Source organism: Atta colombica, unplaced genomic scaffold (genome assembly GCF_001594045.1).
Source record: "Atta colombica isolate Treedump-2 unplaced genomic scaffold, Acol1.0 scaffold9, whole genome shotgun sequence".
NCBI lineage: Eukaryota > Metazoa > Arthropoda > Insecta > Hymenoptera > Formicidae > Atta > Atta colombica.
This window is the reverse complement of record NW_017259583.1, coordinates 1,200,010-1,220,576: the sequence shown is the minus strand read 5'-3', so window position 1 is coordinate 1,220,576 and position 20,567 is coordinate 1,200,010. Positions and strand designations below refer to the sequence as shown.

General features: G+C 31.6%; 3 protein-coding genes across 4 annotated transcripts in view; all 3 read left to right on the top strand.

The window, feature by feature from the left end:
- LOC108693492 overlaps window positions 1-3,320 on the top strand; it is a 4,056-nt gene extending 736 nt beyond the window's left edge. Inside the window, exons 1-5 of one of the 2 annotated variants that reach the window (XM_018202479.1) lie at window positions 400-693; window positions 764-924; window positions 1,113-1,202; window positions 1,279-2,348; window positions 3,249-3,320. In XM_018202479.1, coding sequence (XP_018057968.1) covers window positions 534-693; window positions 764-924; window positions 1,113-1,202; window positions 1,279-2,348; window positions 3,249-3,264 — 1,497 coding nt within the window. In that variant the 5' untranslated portion in view covers window positions 400-533 and the 3' untranslated portion in view covers window positions 3,265-3,320. Of the gene's footprint in view, window positions 1-399; window positions 694-763; window positions 925-1,112; window positions 1,203-1,278; window positions 2,353-3,248 lie in introns of those variants that run through there. The other variant, XM_018202480.1, reaches the window with a different exon arrangement.
- Window positions 3,321-3,418: 98 nt separating this feature from the next.
- Window positions 3,419-4,190, top strand: LOC108693493. The gene is made up of 2 exons (XM_018202481.1): window positions 3,419-3,552; window positions 3,619-4,190. The coding sequence occupies exons 1-2, from the start codon at window positions 3,436-3,438 to the stop codon at window positions 4,072-4,074; spliced, it is 573 nt and encodes a 190-aa protein (XP_018057970.1). The 5' UTR covers window positions 3,419-3,435; the 3' UTR covers window positions 4,075-4,190.
- A 7,975-nt stretch (window positions 4,191-12,165) lies between these two features.
- Window positions 12,166-20,567, top strand: part of LOC108693471 (DEP domain-containing protein 5) — a 70,592-nt gene continuing 62,190 nt past the window's right edge. Inside the window, 10 exon segments of the mRNA XM_018202445.1 lie at window positions 12,166-12,198; window positions 12,282-12,649; window positions 12,744-12,869; window positions 12,944-13,415; window positions 13,518-13,714; window positions 13,812-14,095; window positions 14,419-14,645; window positions 14,714-14,932; window positions 18,839-19,012; window positions 19,932-20,078. Coding sequence (XP_018057934.1) covers window positions 12,299-12,649; window positions 12,744-12,869; window positions 12,944-13,415; window positions 13,518-13,714; window positions 13,812-14,095; window positions 14,419-14,645; window positions 14,714-14,932; window positions 18,839-19,012; window positions 19,932-20,078 — 2,197 coding nt within the window. The 5' untranslated portion in view covers window positions 12,166-12,198; window positions 12,282-12,298.

Sequence of the window (20,567 nt, the reverse complement as noted above, 5' to 3'; positions counted from 1 at the left end):
ATATATATATATATACATACACATATAGTACTATATAGTAAGGACATAGGCTATTACTGATGGATGCTGATATATTTTAAATGCTTGTAATCGTTATTCTGTCTTTATTGTTCATTAGACATAAAATTAAGAATAGAAGTACTAAAAGCACTGAACGTGTTTAAATTGACCACAGTCATAGTATAACAGATTGATCATTTCATGTTTGTTTAATATTGGCAAACAAGAGGCTTGTTTTTCTTCAGATGAATTTTCTTGCATCGTTACATTTTTTTTCTGTTTATATTGAAGAGAAAAAAAAGATCAAATGTGCAAAAAGTTCAGCTAAATAAACTTAAAAATATAATAATTTGTTGTGTTACACTATGTCATTTTCTCTTACTGGAAAGCATTCATAATTATTTCATTACGTGTTATTGTTTTATTAAGAGATATGTCTTGTAGATCTTTCTATAACGTGCGCATTTCCATGTCGATACTCTGGTAAGGACAAGTCAGCTGCTGCAGCTGTGGAAGCTGAAATCGCAAGAGCCATGGAATGGAAACGTGTAACGTTGGTAGGCTGGTATCATTCTCATCCACGTTCTCATGCATCACCTTCTTTAAGAGATGTGGACTCTCAATTGGATTATCAGATTAAGATGAAGGGACCTAGCGATAATGGATATATACCATGTGTAGGATTGATATGCTGTAAGTATTTTAGATAATTTCTTTGTCATACAATAAAATCGCTGAATGATCATTTCATTCTATTTTGCAGCACCTTACAATATGGATGGTAATTGTTATGAATCAAATTTTAATGTCTTCTGGTCTCTACCGCCACCTGAAAACAGACCTCATGAATATCCTCGACCTATGCTTCTCAGTTATACATTATCGCAGGAGCACTTTCTCTCCCAGGATACATTGGAGGAAATTGTAAATATTTTGTAATAATTACTCATTTCCATGTTTTTCTCTCCTATGCATAAATTAAATTGAAAAAAATTCATTTAAAGATATAAATGTCAAAATTTGGAAATAAAATGATTAGATTCTATAAAAGATTGTCTTATGTATTGTATTATCATGTTTATCACTGATATTTATATTGTTTACTTTTGTAGAGAAGATGTATAGAATATTATAAGAGTGAAGGTGGCATTGACTTTACTGCCAATTTTAACGGTAATACGACATATCTCGAACGTTTAAGAGTGAGTATATGACAATGATAAATGCAAAGTCCTTATTAATCTATATATTAATCTATGTACTAATTTATGTTAATAGTGTTCCTTGGCATCAAAATTACCCGGTCGAAATAGGTCAAACAGCTCATATTGGGATGTAATCAGGGAGATGATATGTCCAGGCTCAGAAGATAGCAACACACCTGAGTTTCTAACCATGAAATTTCCTCTGGTATCTGCCTCAGAATCGTTGGGGCCTCCAGTTCCACCTGGCGTAGGACTTACAGCCAGTAACGCGGCTGTTTTCCTTGCGCCAGTCAACTTCAAACCTGATGGAGGTGCCATAATAACGCCTACTTCTAAGCCGTTTGTACTACAACCGTCAACCTCACGAGACAGCATCAAGAAGGACAATACTATATGCCCTAATGACGCTGCATCTATCACTCAGATAAAAGACGGAAATTCCATCGTGGGTTCCAAGCACATATCACCATCGGAGATAATACCAAGCTTCCAATCTGGCGAACTCACAGTGTCGGTGAAGAATGCGAAATGCGATTATGATTTCGCGCCTGCGGATTTCTCGAAACTACCGAATCTGATTGGTGACAGTAATGCCAAATCTCGAACAAATCCCGACTTTCCACTAGCGGATATTACTCAACAGATTACAAAGTTTTCGGATTTGACGAAGTTGGCAAATTTTCCTACAACCGATTTAGCGAAGCTATCGGGATTCTCCATCGCGGACTTCACAAGAACTTCATCGCCTTCACCGTCCACATATATGCGCAACATTGCGAATTTGTTCGGTCCCCTCGGCAAGATATCATCCGCAAAAGACATAGACGGTAATGAACGCAAACCGGGTGATTTCGTTACTGTTGATGCGATCCCATCACCCTTTAAGAGTGTCAACACATCGGAAGCTTGCAGAAATTTCTCGGTGAGCGTTGACGATTATACGAACGATCGAAAGAAATTGGACTCACAAACCGATCCAACGAAGATCGGCAGGCCGGGCGAATATCAAGGAACAGAGGATTTGACAATATCGAGCATTAAATCTGACTTCGGAAACATGCTGGATATGACGGCGTTGCATAAAAAACAACAATCATCGCAATCGGTTGACATGGGAGATTCATTGAATCTTTCTAAAGATCGGTAAATCTGTAAAATATACTCGAATTATCGTACTGATGAAGAATTATTAAAAAGTTTTTCGAAATTTATCAATTTTCAAAATTGTCAATTTCTAAACACAATAGAGAATTGCATACATCTAAATCTCGTTTATTAATAGCTTTAAAAAAGTATTATCGAATGTGTTGAAAATTCACATTGCGCGTAATGCTTTTTTAAATTATTTTAGATTTTATGAAATCAGTATTTTTTGTAATATATAAAACAATAACTATACTGTTAATATTATTGGTGATAAATCTTGCTAACGATCGAAATTGAAACAATTAAAATCTCTATGTTTCATTTAGTGCTCAAATTTATTTTTTGCATTTTACACTGTGATATATGTATGAAAACATATATATAATAAGTTGTAAATATTAAATGACTTCTACAGTGATTTTTTTTTTTATATACAAATGGATATTCCATTTAGCTTTTTCAATTTTATATATGATTATATATTGGATTATTATTATAGAATATTAAACATAAAACTAGCAATTTATACTTAAAATATTAAAATAAATCATTCATTATATGTAAAAAGAAAAATTATTTCTAATTATTTTATTAGAAACAAGTAAAATATATTTGTTATACTTTTAAAATAATTTTTTAAATATATAAAAAATTAATTTTATAACACATGTGCAACTTATTAAAAAATATAAATTCCTGAAATTATCGACATCAAAAGATTTTCTAACTATTGATATTTTTATTATTAAATCTAAATATTTAAAATAATTATAATTATAGAATGAGAAAATGTAATTGTTAAGGCACAATTATAATACTATTGTTTAGACAATTTGTAATTGATTATAATGTAGGCATTTTTTAGTAAACATACTTCATTGATGTTTTTTTTTTTAGTTTGTCATTCAAGTGAAAAAGATCCGAAGCGGATCAAGTTATTTTTACTGTTGCCTGGTTGGTAGAAACACATTAATATTAATTTATGCAAAATTATGTTTGGAATCTTCCATATCCCCATCTGCAAGTTTATAGATACCAATGTACTTTTATTCTTCTCAAAGACATAGTCTTGTCTCAAGCGAAGATGAAGCACTTATACGTTGGAATTGTATTTCTCATGTATATTTATATGATACGAGGCCAGGATCTGATATTTCCGACTGATGAGGAAACGTCCCATGTTAGCGGTGGTAACTCTACGGTAATATAATATTAATACAAAATCATAAGGAACAATTTTTTTATATATATACCTGTCTTCTCACAGACGATAACAGAACGCATACCCGTGTCAATACCGGATAGTTGCCCGGAAAACATGCTTCTTTATCCAGGCAATGGCGCGAAGAATTCCTGGGTGTGCGATTGTAGGCCACGGTTCTTGTATTTCCCGTTAAATAATTCCTGCTATGAAGCCTACAGACAGGGTCCCTGTTCATACAAGAATTATGTCGTACTTCTAAAAAACGAAGTACTTCCTCGTTGTATGGAGAATCCTTGCTCGGAAGACAGCATAGTTCCGTACAACGGTGAGTGTTATCCTCTCAGAACTATAGGTGGTCCGTGCGCGCCTACAGGAGTATTAGGCGTGAATGAGACTACTTTCCAATTAGAATGTGTATCATTGGACATTGCGCCCTTCATGATAATAACGACCGTTCTCAAAAGAATATGTCCACCAGGCAGTCGCAGAAGCATGCTTGGAATATGTAGAAAAGTATGAATATAATCTTAATACAATTTCCTGCTTATTGTTGTTTCTAGTGCTTATTTACATTTTATATGAGTCTATGTATCTCACATTTTCCATATTGGATATGATATAGATATAGTATATTATATCATGATATATCTTGATATATGAAATTTAAAATAAATATATCTTATAAAAAGGAGATAAAAAATAAGATAAGGAGATAAAATATATATATAAATTTAAGATAATTCTGAAGACAACTTAAAATAATTTTGATATATAATTTTGATAATTTTTTATAAATTCAAGAATATGTAAGATTTATAAAAAAATCCTTTTAACAATTTATCACAATATGTTTATGTATATTGAATGAATAAAAGTAGTATAAAAATAGAAGAACAAAAATTGATAATTGCTTCTCATTTTTTTATTAAAATTCAACTATTGAGATTCTTGTTATTGAACATTGATATACAGGATGTTTTACAATTTGTGACTGAAATTTTAATAACATATTTTTGACTTAAGAATAAGACAATCCTAATATCAAAATGTCAAGGCTATAATAGTTTTTAAATTAATAGCGGTTAAAGTTAATTAATCACAGAGCTGATATTTCGTGTGCTCAGAGACGGTACAATCACACAAGAAAGTGTTCGTATGCCTATGTTTATCCCATGTGAGATTGAAGTAATAACGTATACAATAATGTATAAAATTAAAATACTTCATTAATTATATTTAAATATAGAAAAAAATGATATATGCAACATACATAACAAAAGTATTACAGGATATTAAAAATAAATATGTATAATGAATTATTTTAAATATGTGTAATGAATTAATTTAAAAACTATTATAACTTTGACATTTTGATATTAGGATTTTTGTCTTATTTTTAAATCAGGATTATGTTATTAAGAATTTCGGTCACGAATTGTGGAATACCCTGTATACTAAAGGTACTGTCCCAAGTCGGATTTTCGGAAAAGTAATAGAGTCTCATCAATCAATCAGAATTATTGGAATGCATTATTGCCTATTATCCGCCTCGATCTGCACATATACGTTAAATACAAGATTATCGAAATTGAATTTCTATATGTATAAAAGAAATTCATTATTAATAAATAATTGTTCGATCAGTATTAATTCATTAATACATAGATAAGTATTCATTTTTCCAGCATATAAATATAACCATTTAAAACCATTTAAAAATTGCGTGCTTGTCGACCCGAAATTTTTGTGGCTGGGTTTCCATGGAGCAACTTTTTCGGAAAACGGACTATTTCTAATCTCAAATCATCTTTTAATTTAAAAGATTGTTTCATTATCTTCAGTTATAATAAAAAATATATCGAAGAGTAAATGTTAAGATCAAATTTTGATAAAAATATATTGCATTCTTGCACGAAATGAAGAAATCTGGCAGAAAATAGTGTCGCTCTGCTCTGCGAACCGAGATATTAAGCGTTAAAATTTAAGATTATTTAGTTTAGGAAATATCAGCCGCAAATACTGCGCTGCGAACATATGCTACGATAAGATAGCCCTTATTTTGCGTGGAAGATTGTAAATTCATGTCATTTCGCGTTAAAAAACCTAATTCTAACCCAATCCATTTTTTTGATAGGAAGTAGCATTATTGACAAGATAGCAGGCAAATTGAATATTTCTGATTTATTTATGTCTATGTAATTTAAGAATCGTTTGAAGAAATTTGAGAAAAGCATTTAAACATTTGGGAAATAGTATTTTTCTTGTAATTAACAAATTTTATTATGCGTCGAGTTAGCAGACAGCGATTTTATTTAATGTGTTTTATGAATGGACTCGATTAGAAATCATTTGGGGAAAATATCTTCACTTTCATTTTGGGAAAAGTCACTATTTGATAATTCAATAGATTTATACATTACGTAAACGAACAAAATCTGGGTATAGTATAGATGTAATAGATGTAATACAATATAGTAAACCTAAAATCATCAAACATTAATCAATTAAGCCCGGATTTAATTATGCGTAATAAGAAATTATGTGTAGTAAGAAATCAACTTAATTATATTTGATTAATTTTCTTCACTTTCTGTAATTGGTCACTTCCTTATGGCTTTAGGCTTTCTACATTTGTACTATCCGAGTGAAGTTTGAGAACGCAGTCTAACCTTGGAGTATTCGGATTTCGGAATAACTTTGAATATAAAAATATACAATGAAGAAGAAAGTTTGTTGTATGTGTTATTTTCTTAATTTATAAATATTATTATTTAAATACACTTCAAGAAAAATTTTAATATTTATTCTTTATTTTTGTTATTTTTCAGTATATTCATTGTACTACACCTACTACACTCAAACTACACTCGAACTTTGTTCGTTTTCGTAATGTATAAATCTATTGAATTACCAAATAGTAACTTTGTCCAAATGAAAATAATAATGAAGACGTCTTTCCCAAATGATTTCTAATCGATTCTATTCATAAAACATATTTAAAAAAATCGTTTGCTAATTTATATGATAAAATTTATTAATTACAAGAAAAATACTATTTTTTAAACGTTTAAATGTTTTTCCCAAACGAATCTCTCAAATTAAATAGACATAAATAAATCAGAAATATTCAATTTGTTTGCTATCTTGTCAGTAGTCGAGATAACCCTCATTTCGTATGGAAGGTTGTAAACCTAAGATTTGTTTTCTGCACAAGGATTGCATTAGAACTGTTTGCATTAGAACTTTCGCTTTTATGAAATTGGAATCTTTTTTTGCACGAGAAAAGATTCAGTATCAACTTTATGATGCGAAATAGGTCGGTATTCATGATTCTTACATTTAAGACTATCTTAATTCAATCTTAAGACTATCGTAAGTCAATCCGAGTACTGTATTAACATCTCAAGACATATTTAAGATAGTTTTAAAATAAAAACAGACTATCCAGTAAACGAGAATGGATTGAAATGAATTGAAATGGATTCAGATTTTCAGAAATATTGATTCATGAATGTTAAAATAAATGCTTTTCAATCTTGAAAATATTTTTATTCATTTATAGGAATTGCATAGAGCATATCTCTATGCTTTTCAATCTGAAAATAATATTAGTTTTTTCTGTGCACAACACACACATTGTGAATACTGTTCAATTCAAAATTTTGAATAGGAAATGCAGTTTTTCAATCCAATTGTATCCAATTGATTCCAATTAAATCCAAAAAAAGCTATTCGCTATTTAATATACGCATTCAGATAGAAAAATATTTCAATTCATTTTAATCCATTCTCGTTTGCTGGATATGAATATCGTCCGGTGTTTCACGTTTCACAGTTGTAGGCCTTACGGAACAAGAAGCAGAGAAATGACAGAGAGCGCTAATTTTAGAAAGAGACACTTGCAAAACTGAGTACATCATGTAATTCTTCCATCATGATGTCTCTTGAATAGCTAATTACAGCAATTAATTTTTATGGAGCAATGTGATTGTGCGTGGCTATATCTGACTGATCACTGATTTGGTGGAAAGAGAGAAATCTGAGAGAGGACATGACGGTCCAAAACCTGTAACTGCAAAATGCTGCCACGCACTACTGCCCTCAGACAAAGTAGATGTAAACTACATAGCAACGTTCATTTTTCTTATGGTACACTATCCATTTTCCAAGACTGAAGATGATAAATCGATATTTGATTCATATAATCGTGTTACATGTAGCAATATGTCCTCCCTCAGATTTTTCTCTGTTACTAGCAGTCCATGTTATATAAGATGTGGTCCAAAATTTACTGCCAATACTGAAAATCTATAGTGGACATGATGTAAATTATAAATTTTTAATAAATTTTGGAATACAGCTATAGTCAAAAGAGAAAGCAATTTTGCAATTGTTATAAAATTCTTCAATACAATTGGCTTGCTTTTTATTCCTTATAGATTGAAACGTATAAACCAATCATGTTGCAGAACTTTACAACAAAGCTGCTTTTTCTGCTCAACGCAGCCACTAAAGGATGTTTTCCAACAACGTACACAGGTAACATAGTGTAACACTGTGTCTTACACAAGTGTTTCAACTATAACACAGTGTTATACTGCTCGACACAATAAAAAGCTAAGTATGAACGTATAAAATATGTCCAATATTACCAACTTTTCAAAAAGTTATATTGGTAGCCGTACTTATTTGCAATAAAACCTTCAAAAATCGTCATTTCTGAAAAAATTATAATTTATAGTCTAAATAAAAATCATAAATCTTATTGATACGCTAAATATAATTATAAGAATGTAGTTATAAGAATAGAATGGAAGATTGCAATGCATCCTGGTGTTACACTATGAAACTAAACTTCCAACAATACTTTACACAGGAATATAATGTCTTTGTGTCCTAGCTGGAAAACAGAATCATTGCTGCAGTAATGTTGCCAATTTAGCGTTTTTTTCCGCTAAATCTTGGGTATTTTTTATCAATTGGAGTGAAAAAATTATGTTTTATATATTTTAGCAAATAGCAGGTTTTCTAGACTATTTTGAAATGGCGGATTTTTTCTTTAAATAAGTTAATTTGTGATGGTTATGAAAATATGAAAAATGTTATTATGATTATTATTCTGATTATTATCTGCTATTATCTTTATAAAAAAACATTGGATATTATTGGAAAAAGAGGTGTATCCACATAAATATGAAAATTTTGAATTCCATCATTTTTTACAGACTTTTAAATAGTTAATATACATTACTTTATTGTATATATATTTTATTGTATGTGTACATACATAAACACAAAATCATATAAAAATGTATCTTACATAAATATGTATATACTAATATTACAGTCCCGTTTATTCAACCGATTGGATTAGTTGGATTAGCCAGTTTTCTGGCTTATAATAGGCGTATTACACTTATGTTTATAATTAGAATTGAAGTATTTAGCCAATGCAGGACATTTACATATTTATATAAATAAAAATCTTCTAAATTTAGAAAATTATTGGGAGTACAAATTAGTTCTATTTTTTTGTGTTCAAAAATGCATTTATTTCAAAACAAAATGAATAAACAGATCAATTAAAGTTGTCCATCGCTGCCTACTACTTTTTCCCATCTCTCAGGCAATTTTCCATCTCGAAAAAATGACTCATCTTTGGAAGCGATCCAATTTTGGAGCCAATTTTCGGTTTCTGTGAAAGAAGTGACTGCATCGGAACAACCACTAATCAGAAGGAGCAATGTCCGGAGAATACGGCGGGTGCGCCTAAAACATCCCATTTGAGCGTTTCTAAATATTTTTTTTACGACTTTAGCGACATGAGGTCGAGCATTGTCATGAAAAAGAATAATTTTATCATGTCTTTGCTCGTTTTCAGGCCGTTTTTCTCGCAATGCATGGCTCAAACGAATCAATTGTAGCCGATACCGATCGCTCGTAATGAAATCGCCAGATTTCAGCAGCTCATAGTAAACAAGACCCTTTTGATCCCACCAGATACAGAGCATGATCTTCGAACCATGAATGTTTGGCCATGGTGTTGATGTTGAGGTCGATAGCAACGATTGACCGGGCTTAGTATTTTTTCTTCTTGGGGTTGTTGTAGAATATTTCATTTCTCATCTCCAGTCATAATCCGATGCAAAAAATCTTTTCTCTGTTGTCTTTGAATCAGCTGTTCGCAAGTGAAAAATCGCCTTTCAACGTCTCTCGGTTTCAATTCATAGGCACCCAATTTCCTTGTTTTTGAATCATTCCTATGGCTCTCAATCGTATAGAAACGGTTTGTTGAGTTATCCCCAATGATTCTGCAAGCTCCTCTTGCGTTTGACTCTGATCTTCTTCGAGTAATGCCTCTAATTCTTTGTCTTCGAATTTTTTTGGCTGTCCAGAGCGAGGCTTGTCTTCAATGCTGAAATTTCCATTTTTGAAACATCAAAACCATTCCCTACATGATTTATCAGTTGGAGCAGTGTCACCATAAACTTCGACAAGCATTCAAATGGGCTTCAGCCGCACTTTTTTTTCAATTAAAGCAGAAAATCAAAACCTCCCGTAAATGCTGCTTGATTAACACAAAATTCGACAACAGTTCAAACACAGTAAAAATCAAGGTTTTATATGAAACTCAAAGCGATATAAATTGAATATTATTAGCAGATGTTTAACCTCTCTGAAACCGCCAAAAACTGTCACTATAAACCATTTACAACAGCTGGAACTATCTTTAGGGAAACGGACCGAACTAATTTGTACTTCCAATAAATGATTTTATATACGCATCAAATTATTTCAAGGATGGAGATTTCAGCGTTGAAGATAAGCCTCGCTTTGGAGTCAAAAAAATTCGAAGACAAAGAATTAGAGACATTACTCGAAGAAGATCAGAGTCAAACGCAAGAGGAGCTTGCAAAATCATTGGGGATAACTCAACAAGCCGTTTCTGTACGATTGAAAACCATGGGAATGATTCAAAAACAAGGAAATTGGGTGCCTATGAACTGAAATCGAGAGACGTTGAAAGGCGATTTTTCACTTGCGAACAGCTGATTCAAAGACAACAGAGAAAAGGATTTTTGCATCGGATTGTGATTGGAGATGAGAAGTGGATATTCTACGACAACCTCAAGAAGAAAAAATACTACACTAAGCACGGTCAATCGTTGCCATCGACCTCAACATCAACACCACGGCCGAATATTCATAATTCGAAGATCATGCTCTGTATCTGGTGGGACCAAAAGGATCTTTACTATAAGCTGCTGAAGTCTGGCGATTTCATTACGATCGGTATCGGCTACAATTGATTCGTTTGAGCCGTGCATTGCGAGAAAAACGGCCAGAATACGAGCAAAGACATGATAAGTTATTCTTCTTCATGACATCGCTCGGCCTCATGTCGCTGAAGTCGTAAAAAAATATTTGGAGACGCTCAAATGGGATGTTTTACCACATCCGCTGTATTTTCTGCTCTGACATTGCTCCTTACTGGTTGTTCCGAAGGATGTAGCAAATCATCGATTTACTTCTTTCGCAGAAATCGAAAATTGATTCCAAAATTGGATCGCCTCCAAAGACGAGTCATTTTTTCGAGATGGAAAATTGCCTGAGAGATGCGAAAAAGTAGTAGGCAGCGATGGACAATACTTTAATTGATCTGTTCATTCATTTTGTTTTGAAATAAATGCATTTTTGAACACAAGAAAACGAACCGAACTAATTTGTACTCCCAATACAACGATTTGTTATTTTTTATAACATTTTTTGTAAAATTAAATTATATATAATATTAATTTATTTTTGTTTTTTATAAAATTTATAGCATTTTCAGCTTGATCGAGTTTGCACTTAACCTGGGTTGAAGTGATGATGTTTCATGCTCTCCTATTGAGCGTGTAATCAATGGCAAAGCATTTTCTAAACCAAGTTGATGCAAACCTGGGCTGTTTTCCAGCTAAGACGCAAAAACATTACATTGTGTTCCACTATGTAAAGTGCTTGTTGGAACACAGTTTAGTTTTATAGTGTAATACCAGAATGCATTGCAGTCTTCCATTCTTATAATTATTCTTATAATTATATTCTTATAATTATATTTAACGTATCAATAATAGATTTATGATTTTTATTTAGAGTACTTAAGTTATAATTTTTTAAAAGAAATGATTTTTGAAGATTTTATTGCAAAATAAGTATGCTATCAAATAACTTTTTGAAAAGTTGGTAATATTGACATATGTTACACGTTCGTACTTAGCTTTTTACTGTGTCGAGCAGTGTAACTCTGTGTATAGTTGTTTTACACTTTGTGTAAGACACGGTGTTACACTGTGTTAACTGTACGTTGAAAACATCCCCGATCGGGCCGAAAACGCTATTATGACTCCTGCACACTGGACTGGTAGCCAATAAGCTTACAGCTTCTTTAATATGTTCATTGGTTAACGATTCATTTTGTCGCGCGACAAACGTTTTCATCCAGTGTGCAGGAGCCATTAGTTTATTTTTTGAAATTTTTTGATAAAGCGTCTAAGAATTTTGAAATTTAAAGTTGGCAACGCTGCACTGTAGTGATATAAGCGTATGTAAATTAAAAAAACAATATAAATAGTAAGGAAGTGTCTTTGCGAAATTAAATTAGTAAATTCCTCTATTAATTATTACATTTATATTGTATGTACATTTATATTGTATGGTGTTTTACTTAAACTTTTATGCCACAGATCAGAATGTCGGAAGTATGAAGCTTTTTAAGTTGATAGTGCATCAGAAGAATTTCAGTGGAGAAGACTTGATCATCAATCCGAAGGATTATCCTGGCATAAAAACTGGCGATGTCGTCGAAATCTATCATCCCGAAGATGAGTTCAGTCGCTTGTTGTTGCAAGTTACTTCCTTCAAAGAAGATCTCCAGGGACGCGAAACTATCAGCGTGGAAAATAACGTAGCATCGATGTTCCAACTGCGAACGTTTGCTGATGTTTACATGAATATAGTAAATCCGGATAATGTAGCTCTAGATTCTATAGAGTTAACTTTTAAGGATCAGTATATGGGACGTAGTGAGATGTGGCGTTTGAAAAATAGCTTGGTACTATATTTCTTTATTTTACAATTACATTTGTAATTGATTGTTTTTTCTGTATTTTGAAGCAATATCTATATAAGCTTGTGTTCTTTTGTAGGTAAACACTTGCGTATATATCAATAAGAAGATAGAGTTTTGTGGTGGTAGTATACGTTGTCAAGTATATGAAATGTGGTCACAGGGTGATCGTGTTGCTTGTGGCGTTATAACTGATGATACTAAAGTTTGTAGGAAATTGTGCTTTTTTTATTAATATTGCCCCTTTATCTTTATTACAAAAAAAAATCTGATTTGCAGGTAGTGTTTCGATCTTCTACAAGTATGGTGTACTTGTTTATTCAAATGAGTACTGAAATGTGGGATTTTGATATACATGGAGATCTTTACTTTGAGAAAGCAGTTAATGGATTCTTAGCAGATTTATTTCAGAAATGGAAAAGGAATGGCAGTAATCATGAGGTTACCATTGTACTATTCTCAAGAACTTTTTATAATGCAACCAGTTTGGAGGAATTTCCAAATTATATGAGAGAGTGTTTGCAACATGATTACAGAGGAAGATTTTATGAAGATTTTTATAGAGTTGCAGTACAAAATGAAAGATTTGAAGACTGGAGTAATATCTTGGTACAGTTACGTAAACTGTTCACTGATTATCAAAAAATTGTTTTGGAATATCATCAAAAATCAGGTATTAATATGCCTAAAGCAGTAAATTCTACTGCTGCACAGGGTAATTTTCTGGAAGTGTTAAATATGTCTCTGAATGGTAAGCATTAAGAGCAAAAAATAATAACATTGTAATTTATACATTTATTTTGTATCTTATATTTATGATATTTTATATTTCTATCTATCCCTATCTTTACAGTTTTTGAGAAACACTACTTAGATCGCAGTTTTGACAGAACTGGTCAGTTATCTGTAGTCATTACACCTGGAGTTGGAGTCTTTGAAGTTGATAGAGAGCTGACAAATGTGACAAAACAAAGAATCATTGATAACGGTGTAGGAAGTGATTTAGTATGTGTTGGGGAACAACCACTTCACGCAGTTCCTTTATTAAAAGTATTATAAGTATAAATATATATATATATATACTTAATAAAATATATATACATATATGTGTATAATTTATTTATATATATGCAATATTTGATTCTAGTTTCATAATAAAGACTCTTCTATAAATGCACCAGATGATTATAGCATGCCTCACTGGATAAATCTTAGTTTCTATTCCACAAATAAAAAGATTCCTTATTCCACATTTATACCACGAATAAAATTGCCGCAAAAAATATCGAAACATCTGACAGATAATGACAAATTACATTGCAAAACCAGACTTCTGCAGGAAGATCCAAGAGAATGTCTGCATAATACATTATTCGATTATGATGCTTATGATGCACAAGTGTTTCAATTACCCACAGTTCATACTTCAAGGTAAATAGACTAAATACATTATTGTTTAGCATCACATGCTCATATATCTAGCTTAATAAATCTGAAATATTTGTTTTTAATATGATTTGTTTTAATATGATAAAATAACATTTTTTTTCGACAGTATTTGTAACGTAGAAATATAAATTATGGTAAAATTCTGCGTAAACGCACACATGCACACGCACTCGCGCGTATACACACACACACACACACACACACATATACACACACACACACACACACAAAATAGATAAATCTAATCATTGTTATTTTATTGAATTAGTACATATATTTCATTGTTGTTTCTTTCAATCGTTTAGTGTACAAAGGTTAAATACAAGAAGAAAAAAGACAAGTGTAGTGTGTCTTGAAACTCATAATAATGGCTATTTATTAAAACTCTTGAAACGTAAAATGTCGGATCCTGATATACATCATCCACCACCTGAAACACATTCACCGCCAATTCTTGCATTACGAAGTGCAGCGATAACGATACCGCATAAAACTGATGACAGTAATATCGAATCTAATGAGGATAGAACTGGTGAGTTCATGTTCGGTAATAATTTTTATATTATTAAGATATTTATTAAATAGTTTCAATAATTGCAGATGTATCTAAAACGCCAGTTAAAAGTGATTTAACTGACTCTGAAATATCTCCACCTTTTAGACCTGTTGTTGGTAGTGCTGGTAGCCCGACAAATTCAATTTCTCAGCCAACGAATATACTTAGGCCTGGTAGAGCATTAATCAATCCTTTTGATCCGTCACATGTTACTATTAAACTTACCAGCAACAGACGACGGTGGACTCATATATTTCCAAAAGGTATTATTATTTGTTTTATATCATTATTCGTAAGTATTTCGTAAATATACAGAATGTCTTAAATAAATTATCAAACTTTCAGAGTATGTAGGGGATCGATAAACTAAGAAAAAAAGTCCTTTAGAGATATATTCGTTTTCCCTTCATTTTAGAGAAAATCATAAAAAAAAGATAACATACCTTTCATTTTTGTACTTATTTATTATTTATTCATTTGTATTTATTTATTTGTGTTGTTACTTGTTTAATGTAGATATTATTTAAAATATTGGCCTCTTACAGCAATGCATCTTGTACAGATAGCTCACGTTATAGCCGAACACTGATTTGGTCAACATAATGATGTGTTGGTCCGATACTCTTCTGTCTGAAAATCGGCGCACATACCTTATTTATATTGCTTCTGAAGTCTGAAACATTATTACTGAAGTTGTATACGAAAATAATAATGTCGAGAAACAGAATCATGACTGTAGTGCAAATATCATCGGATCAGTCTTTGGCTGTCTATAGTAAATGCAATGCTTGTATTCTTGTAAGAGGTCAACATTTTGAACAATATGAACATTAAAAAAGTAAAAACATGAATAAATAAATGTAAATGAATAATAAATACAATAATGAAAATTACATTTTGTAATTTTTAGTAATTAATATCTTGTTAACTATAGCAAAAATTACAAAATGGTAGAGGACTTTTCGATTCAGTCCGCTCTATCTACACAAAAGCGATTGGCAAAAACTTTCGAGATACCGTGCGTGCATACTTGTGCATGTGCATCAAATATTGGTCTTGAATAATTTTTTACTCTAATACTATCAACTTTACAGAAAAATTGCAAGAGACAAAAATTATTTAACTTCTTCTCATAGAACTCTAATTTTTTCAGAATTTTTTATTAACTTTTTAGTATTTTTATTAACTTTATGAAAAAAAAATAAACAATTTTTGTCTTTCGCTTTTTTTCTGCATAGTTGATAGTATTTGAGTAAAATTATTGAAAATCAATATTCAGCGATTTTTAGTAATTAATATCTTGTTAACCATTGTGAAAATTACATGATAGAGAACTTTTCACCTTAGTTTAGTCCGTTCTATCTACACAAAAAGCGCTTGGCAAAAATTTATTCAAATAGGGGACACTCTGTATGTGTACATAATAATCTGGGAAACACAAAAATGATCTTCATTTTTGTTACTGCTTGAAACCGCCATTAATTCATCATTTATTAAATAAACATAAAGGAAACGCAAATATGACAAGCCTCCCGCAGTTTTCACATTGATGACATGTGATTGAAGCTGTAAAAAATTTTTTGCTTTTTTTCCTAATATATTATCTGTTAGCGTTTGTTTCTAGTGATAATTTACGTCAAAAAATCAAGGAAGGTGCCATACTGTTTCTGGGTATCAATCATAAAATTTTATCCCTAGGATGGAAAATGAAAAGTGAAATTTTTACCATTGAATTAATGGAGAAATTTTCCACTTTTCACTTTTCATCTTGGGGATAAAGTTTCATGATTGATATTTTGGTGGATCGCCAAAGGGACCGCCAAACTATTAGGTGTACAACTTTGCTTCCGCCGTTTTTTTCCGAAATTTGAGGCTTTATTGTAAAAAACTGGTTATATATTTATGATTCAAACTATTATCCATCGCTGGCCATTACTTTCTCCCATCTTTCGGGTAGTACGAATCCCGCGTCGAAAAAACTGGTCATCTTTTGAGGCTATCCACGAATCGATCCAATTATTTACTTCTTCATAAGACCGGAAGTGCTGGTCAGCCAGGCCGTGTGCCATTGATCGAAACAAGTGATAGTCAGAGGGAGCAACGTCTGGAGAATACGGCGGGTGGGGTAGGACTTCCCATTTCAACGTTTCTAAGTATGTCTTGACCACTTTCGCAACATGGGGTCGAGCATTGTCATGCTGCAAAATCACTTTATCTCTCGTTGTATTGCGGCCGTTTGTCTTTCAATGCTCGGCTCAAACGCATCAATTGCGTTCGATACCGATCGCCTGTGATTGTTTCAGTCGGTTTTAACAGTTCATAATACACTACGCCGAGCTGGTCCCACCAAATACAGAGTATGACCTTGGACATCAAAATCACCGTTCTTGAAGCGTTGAAACCACTCACGACACGTTCTTTCACTAATAGCGGCCTCACCATAAGTATTTGAGAGCATTCGATGAGCCTCAGTCGCAGATTTCTTCATATTGAAGCAAAAAATTAAAACCTCCCGCAAATGACGAGAATTTGGCTCGTAAATTGACATTTTCAATCGAGAATAACTTTATGATGCAGAAACAAATCGACTAATGTTTCTATGGGGTTATGTTGACAGATGCCCAAGTTTATTGTATGACGTCTATGATTTATTTATTTCGACCACCAGTTACCGCTAAAGCCATCTATAGGAAAACGGCGGAAGCAAAGTTGTACACCTAATAAGCTAAAGTAATAAATTTTGTAGTGTACAAAAAAAAAACAATCGATAACAAATCATTTTTTTTTTACTAAAAAATTTACCACTTTAGTTTAGTTTGGCAACTCCTTCAACTCACAGAACGGTATAATCTACCTTCTGATTGATTTTTTTGACGTAAACTATCACAGAAACAAACGCTAGCAAGATAATATATTATAGGAAAAAAAGCAAAAAACACAACTTTTTTACTTCAATTACATGTCATTAATTTTAAAACTGCGGGAGGTCTGCCATACTTGCATTTCCTTCATGTTTACCTAATAAATGACGAATTAATGACGATTTTAAGCGATTTTAACAAATGAAAATTATTTTTGTGTCATTGTCTCCAGAACTAATATAAGATCCTCAAAAAGTCCGGAAACAGTCGACTATCTCAAAAACGAAGCATTTTTGAGAAAAGCATTTGAGACAAAAATTTTGGAGTTTAAAATGATATATTTATTGATCTAATCAGTTTGACCTCGGGTGGCGACGTTAAGGTCAGGTCAAAGTCAAATTAATTTTGTAAAGTGAAATACTCTATTTTTGATTCCAAAATGTAATAGTCGAAAACTTTTCAGAACGCTAAAATACAGTTCATTTTCATTAAGTACTTTTCGAGTTGTAAAGGTTACAGTACGTCATTGGGTTATCTGGAAAGTTCGTGCCGACTAACCTATATAATTTAATAAATGTATACTAAAATTTAAATTTTTTGCGTTTCCTTCAATATCGGCACGAACTTTTCGGACAATATTAACCAAGATATCTGACTGATTAAAATCTTTTGAATGTTTAGAATCATGCCATGAATAACATTTGTTAAGATCAAGATTATAGAAGGTTCTCTTATTTTCATTTTTATATAAAAATGAATTTTTAGCGCAAAAATAAAAATAAGAGAAACAATATCCAATGACCATGATTTTAACAAATGTTATTCAGGACATGATCCTGAATAATATTTAAGGGGTTAGCTATAGATATTTTAGCTATTGCGTCAGTCAGACATCTTGCATAATGTTATTGCCGGCGGTATTGTAACTTTCATGCCTTATAACTCGAAAAATACTTAATGAAAAATAACTTTATTATAGTGTAGTATATTTTGAAAAGCTCTTGATACTGGCTATTACATTCTGGAAAAATAGGGTTTTCTGTTTAAAAAAATCAACATGACCTTGACCTGACTTTGGCGGCGCCACCCCAGGTCAAACTGATCAGATTAGTAAATACATCATTTCAAAACTTTACAACTTTTGTCTGAAACATTTTTCTTAAAAATGCTTCGGTTTTGAAATATTTGAAAGTTTTCGAACTTTTTAAGGATTCGGTATATGTGTATTGTATATATGTATGTTATATGAAAATTATTAAAGTTATATTAATATAATTATGTATACATATATGTGTAATGTATATATAGGGCCTACAGGAGTTCTAATACAGCAACATCATTATCAAGCTGTTCCAATGCAGTCACATTTGGAGTCACAAAGTGAGGCTATATCATCGACCATAAGCGGATCTTCAATGGAAGGTGGGACGAATAATTCACATCAGATTTTAAGATCAGCATCTCAAATAGGATTTCAAGATTGTTAGTATTATTAATATTATTCTTACTCTTGGTTTCTATGCACGCGTTTTCGTGCGTTGTGCGTACGTCATGCGTCAACGCATGTCTTTATGCCACCAATTAAACGCGCATAAAAACACGATCATGCACAAACATGCGCGCGTTTGACGCAGACTACAATACACGACAATGGATGCGTGGAAACAAAGCTTTAAGGTATAAATATAAGAGATATATGCTCGTATTTATAGACCTCATATTTAAGGCTTTCTTAATTTATCTTTAGAAAGCTCTGCTCTAACGAATTATTTTATTGGCTATTATATCTCTTATATTTAATGTCTTATCCTATTACGATGTCAGCAAAGTCACTCAGTATATTAACTCCAATTAAATTAATAAATCAATTAAATTAATAACAATAAACAAAACATTGACAATAAAGTCAAACTTATGTATATCTGAATGAGTAACAATATCCGAACTTATATATAATTTATATATATCCGAATGAACAACAATATCCAAACGTGACTATTTTATCTTTGGTATCTTATGCCCATCCTTATAACATCACTTAGAATTTATACATCCTGTCTGTCTAGTTAGAATTCTCTTTTGTCTTTATTATTTCCCTCTTTTCTACTTCTTTTCTATCATCTTCATTATTTCCAGTCCTTTGCTTTCTTCTCCTTCTTTTATCTGCATTCTTTGTCTGTTCACTCCGTTAACATGTGACATATACTCTCCTCTGCAACCTAGCATATTTTGCACCTCCTATCTTCTTCTTCTTTCCAATACTGACCTTTTGTTTCATTTCCATATCTAACTATTATGTTCCTATCCTTCATCCTTTTCCTCCTTTTCAGATATCTCTTATATTAATTATGTTAAAGCCTATGAATACAGGCAATAAATAATAAATTTCATATTCTTGCAGATACGAAAGGAAAATCATCGCGACCTAATCCCCCTACAGTTGCTAATGGAGATAAAGCTGCGAATCCTTCAACTATGGCAAATAAAAGTCTTACTCTCCTGTGGGGTGCTACTGGTGAGCAGGAATAGACGCCTGCTCTAACAACAGGTTTGATTTTAGTATTTTTGAATTTATTTATAATTCTTTGAATTTATTTATAATTCTTTGAATTTATACTTATACATTTTACAGGAAATGATAGAGATGTTAGAGATATTTTATTATTATGTGTCCAAACTTTTATTTAATATATCGTTTCTATCATTATACGTCTATCATTATACGAGTATATATAATAATTATTAGGTCAAAGATTAATCTGAAATAAAGTCATTTAAATGAGACATATGGATATATGTATTATGAAGTTTAATATTCTATAATACAATACATTGTAGGCTTTAAAGAATGCAACAAAGTTATCGACTTAGTGTGAAAATTAATAAGCTTACAGTCTAAAAGAGAGAATTCATGAATGATCCTGAACAATGATATTTAAAAATATTCAATTGAATAACAAGTTGTTATTCAATTTACATTACATATAACATGTAATTCCAGTATCCATAAGTTATACATATGTAACGCTTTTTACTT

Coding starts and splice junctions, on each gene's coding strand:
- LOC108693493 (XM_018202481.1), top strand. CDS start 3,436: ATGAAGCACTTATACGTTGGAATTGTATTTCTCATGTATATTTATATG. Junction 3,553..3,618: donor TTAGCGGTGGTAACTCTACG/GTAATATAATAT, acceptor GTCTTCTCACAG/ACGATAACAGAACGCATACC.